The sequence below is a fragment of the Nanorana parkeri genome, unplaced genomic scaffold (assembly GCF_000935625.1).
Source record: "Nanorana parkeri isolate BGI_ZX_2015 unplaced genomic scaffold, ASM93562v1 scaffold1911, whole genome shotgun sequence".
Classification (NCBI taxonomy): Eukaryota; Metazoa; Chordata; class Amphibia; order Anura; family Dicroglossidae; genus Nanorana; species Nanorana parkeri.
This window is the reverse complement of record NW_017308179.1, coordinates 3,271-7,611: the sequence shown is the minus strand read 5'-3', so window position 1 is coordinate 7,611 and position 4,341 is coordinate 3,271. Positions and strand designations below refer to the sequence as shown.

Genomic DNA, 4,341 nt, shown 5'->3' with positions numbered 1-4,341 from the left:
TGTTATGAATAGCTTTTTTTGCTAGCATTTTTTTTCTTCAATTATTTTCTTCAACAAATTCTCTACAATAATACTCGAGCATCGTCTCTTTGATTGCAGCTTTAGTGCGTGGTCATCCCCTGGACTATTTGGAATACCAGGTCCAGAGGCCACTGGACTGAACATTATGGGGATAGCCTGGAAGTGACCTTTGAGTCTTGCGCTCTGCGCAGGGCACTTTCCAGACTCTTTTCTAGTAAAAGTTAGCTGTGGTGTGCATTCTAGTTCCAGAGCTGGTGGCATTGCCTCAACGCTTGCCCTGTCTCTGAAAACTCAGTGAGTAGGCCAGTTGGGCTGAGCACTGGGGGCTACCTCAATTATTTAGCTAGCTAGGCACCATTGTCCCCTGTTGCTTGTTGACATTGTTGGGGAAAGAGTTAAAGCTGTGGAACTGAGCTGCGGAGTTGTGTGGGCGCACTCCGTGCTCTCCCACCATACACCCAGGGGGCGGGAGAGGGACAGTAGTACCAGGTGCCTCCACCTTGAACTCTGCTAATAGCCCTGCCGCTGCTTCATAATGGATGACATCTGCAGGATGGAGTCATTTTGCCCTGTGCTTCTAGATTCTATTCCATCTCTGAAGTCTTCCCTAGCAAAGTCGGGTTTGGAAGGCTTCTCTGCCCTTTCGGCTGAGGTTTCTACTACAATTATGCAAATGTTATTTGTTAATAGTCACACCTAGCCATCCAACCCTCAATGGCTACCATGGGTGCCACATATGTGATTCTAGAAACGGGAAGGGGAGATTTGGCAGCGTGCCTACTGTTGTGCCAACATCCACAGCTAGGAATCATGTTATCCTCTGATCTTAGGTCTATTATATCCTTGGAGTCCTCATTTGCTTCATCAGGTGTGGCTGGGGCTTCTCCTCTCTTGTCTGAGTTTTTTTTACCACAGTCACACAGATTATGATCCAAATTACCAAGTTATTTGCTGACTCTTAGCATAATCATCTAATCATATGCAAGCAAAATTCTACTTTCTTTCATTTTCCTTGCACAATATTGGGTATTTTTTGCAAAAGTGACTAATCACTTAGCTTCACCTCATTCACTAAAATAACTAAATCACTAAAATCAAGTAAATTACTAAAATTTAGTAAATCAACTCCAAAGTACATTTATTAGGGCTCTCCAATATTCAATGGTGGAAAAACCATGTATTAATAGGCTATAAGTATTATTTTGCAAAGTATCTAAATCAAATTGGCCTGCGGGGCCATCTTCAGAGCAAATTGCAAATGCCAAAAAATATTTTTGTTTCACAGGTTGCAAAGAAATGTCTCGAGCTAGGGGCCAGATCAGCGAATTATGTGGTGTCTGATATGGGGAACTTGACTTCAGCTCAGAATGTGGCCCAAGAAACTATTGACAAGCTAGGTAAATATGTACTACATTCAATTCATTTAGTTAACTGTCTACATATTGTAATTGGTTTATAGCTACTGTACACAAGCCAGTTTACACTAAGGTCCTGCACAGATCCCCTGCTGATCGGGGTAGTTGGGAACAGTTGTCACTGTAACATCCATGTCCATCCAATATTTTCCTCCATCCTGCGATTCTGTCCGCCTATCTCCTACGCTGCCCACCTTTAGGCGATCCTTAAAAACCCATCTCTTCAGGGAAGCCTACCTCACCTCAACATAACTGCCTTTTACTTCCTCCAATAACTCAATCCAAACAATTATTACCTTTTGTATCACTTGCCCCTCCTACTAGATTGTAAGCTCTCACGAGCAGGGCCCTCCTAACCCTATTGTTCTGAAACTGTATTGTACTGTAAATTGTTTTGTAACTGTACTGTCTCCACTATTTTGTAAAGCGCTGAGCAAATTGTTGGCGCTATATAAATCCTATATAATAATAATAACTTACATGTTGGTCTATGGGGAGTCAGCTGTAAGCAGACATATGTCTGTTTACATCAGATTACTTCCGATCCATCACAATCAGGTCTGCCAAAAGGGAACTCTGTTTTGTTTGGTTTTCCAGATCTGGACGGACTCAGGGGTAATCAGATGTAAACAGGCACGCCCATTAAGATTCGGCTGCCCTTAGACTAACATTGAGCTTCTGATCAGATCCACCTGAAAACCTGATGGTCGGACCTGATCAGACCGCCTATCTGAAAGAGGGCTTAGATTTTAACCCATTTTTACAATGAGTGTACCGGATGAAGATGACTCCTTTAGCTGATCTGCTAAGGTGCTTAGAATTGTTTCCTAACAATCCTAAACCTTCCATTACTACTCTCCCTCTATCCCAGCTATACTTAATGCCCACCTCTGGGTACAATAAGCTTACCAGGGTTACAGCAGCTGAGGAATTCATTGCCTCAGAAGCTACCTCCCATTAGGTATGCTTTCTTCTACATCCCGTCTTCTTGTTTACATGCGGGCATTTGAACATCACCACTCTGTTTCCGGGCTGCTCAGATGTAAGCGCTGGAGGTCTCAGAGTGCTACGGCCACGTCTCTGCCTCCCTCTACCTTACAGCCATTCCCAAAACGAAGCCTGGAGCTGTGTCTTTTTGTGAATGGTAAAAGACACAATTGAAAGGCACTGATATTTGCAAGACCTGCAGCATTTCTATCTGAGCAGCCAGGAAGTAAAGTGGGTGCTGTACTACTCTCCCCATGTAAACCAGAAGATTTGGAGGAAGTAGAAGACAGGGCACTTGACAGGAGGTGGCTTCCGAAGCAACTGAACACTGGTAAGCTTATTGTGCCTGGAGCGAGGATTTCAAGTACTATTCAACACTTAAAAAATGTTTTCAATAATGAATCCAGAACAAACAAATATACATTGCCCAGTAGAGTATTTTTTTACATGCTTGCCCAAACACTGTCATCGTGTTTCCATACAGCTGGCTCCAACTCTCTCAGACCAGCTTCCCTGAACTTCCTGTCCAGTACAAGATCATAAGGAACAGAGCAGTCTCCAGCAGCAGTTCATCTACTAGCCTGGAGGAAGGAGGACAGGGGAGGGAGGAGGAGAATGCCTTGCTTTGTCTGTGTGTATGTGGAGACACACACAGCTTACTAGAACACTCAAGGGTGGCTCTATAGGATTCTGCAAGGAAAGGAGCCATCCTAAAAGAGGATGTCGGATCCAGTGCTCAGGGGACCGGCTGATTCTACAGGAAACTAAAACTTTTAAACAACAGTCTCTGTTTTTACAACTGCTTTTACAACATTTTCTGGGTTATTGATCCCTGGGAAAATGTTCATTTACTGGTTAAGACATGACTGAGCACAGCAGGAACTATATATTACCCAAATATGTGATGGCATTATTAAAAGGTACAAGCCAGACAAAATGAGAATAAAGCCCTGAAGACATTTCACTAGTCATCCAACCAGCTTTCTCAATTCAGAAATTTCTGAATTGAGAAAGCTGGTTGGATGACCAGTGAAACGTCTTCAAGAAAAATACAGAAAGTCCAGTTGCCTTGACTTATTTTTTACAGATATACCATGTGACCTGGATGAATGAACCTTCACAGATATATTGCTATAGAGAATCGGATCTCACTGGCCCCTCAACCCCCCTGGCATTCTCTGCACTAAAGTAGCTAACACTCTAATGTCCCCCGCACAGTCACACACTATTATTATACATTTATAAAGCTCTGACATATTCCGCAGTGCTATACAGAGAAGTCACATCAGTCTCTGTACAGAGGAGCTTACACTCTAATGCAGAATACCATCAGCTATATAGGACTAAAAATCACTGCAAAACATTTTACAGCAATGCAGAATAATAGTATATGAATTTGGTACATACTTTGTGCTGCCACTCTGCTCCGGGGGAAGCAGCCTGAAGTCTCGGGCAAAGGGTCTCAGAAGGGGAAGATAGGCAGCTGGTGGAAGCCCGGTAAGAAGGCACCGCGTGGTTCCCCAGAAGGCTGCTGCGCGGGACCTAACACAGCCAAATCAACGCAGAAGTCAGTGGTGTAATGCAGAGTACAGAAGTCAGAGGTGCAACATAGAGCACAGCAGTGTGATGCAGAGGGCAGTGGTGTGATCTACAGTGCAGTGGTCAGGGTGTGATGCAGAATGCAGAGGACAGCGGTGTGACCTACAGTGCAGAGGCCAGCAGTGGGGCGGGAGGTTCTAGTCTCAAGTGACGCCTCCAGTCCAGCATGATGCCCAGCTGCCTCCTTGTGCCCTCACTTCAGGTCCCGCTCTTTCTCTGTCAATGGTAGCCCTGCAGTCTTATTCCTAGCCTATGGCAGCTGAAGTGGACGGAGGAAGTTGCAGGTGGCCACCGAGGAGCCCGACTATTTAGCGGGCTT

At 44.6% G+C, this 4,341-nt stretch overlaps 1 protein-coding gene across 1 annotated transcript in view; it reads left to right on the top strand.

Moving 5' to 3' along the window:
• The window catches only part of LOC108800094 (hydroxysteroid 11-beta-dehydrogenase 1-like protein A), a gene marked incomplete at its 3' end in the record, with an annotated part of 17,322 nt that overhangs the window by 9,780 nt on the left and 3,201 nt on the right, over positions 1-4,341 (top strand). The window contains exon 3 of the mRNA XM_018572035.1: positions 1,307-1,418. Within this exon, the coding sequence (XP_018427537.1) occupies positions 1,307-1,418 (112 nt within the window). The remainder of the gene's footprint in view (positions 1-1,306; positions 1,419-4,341) is intronic.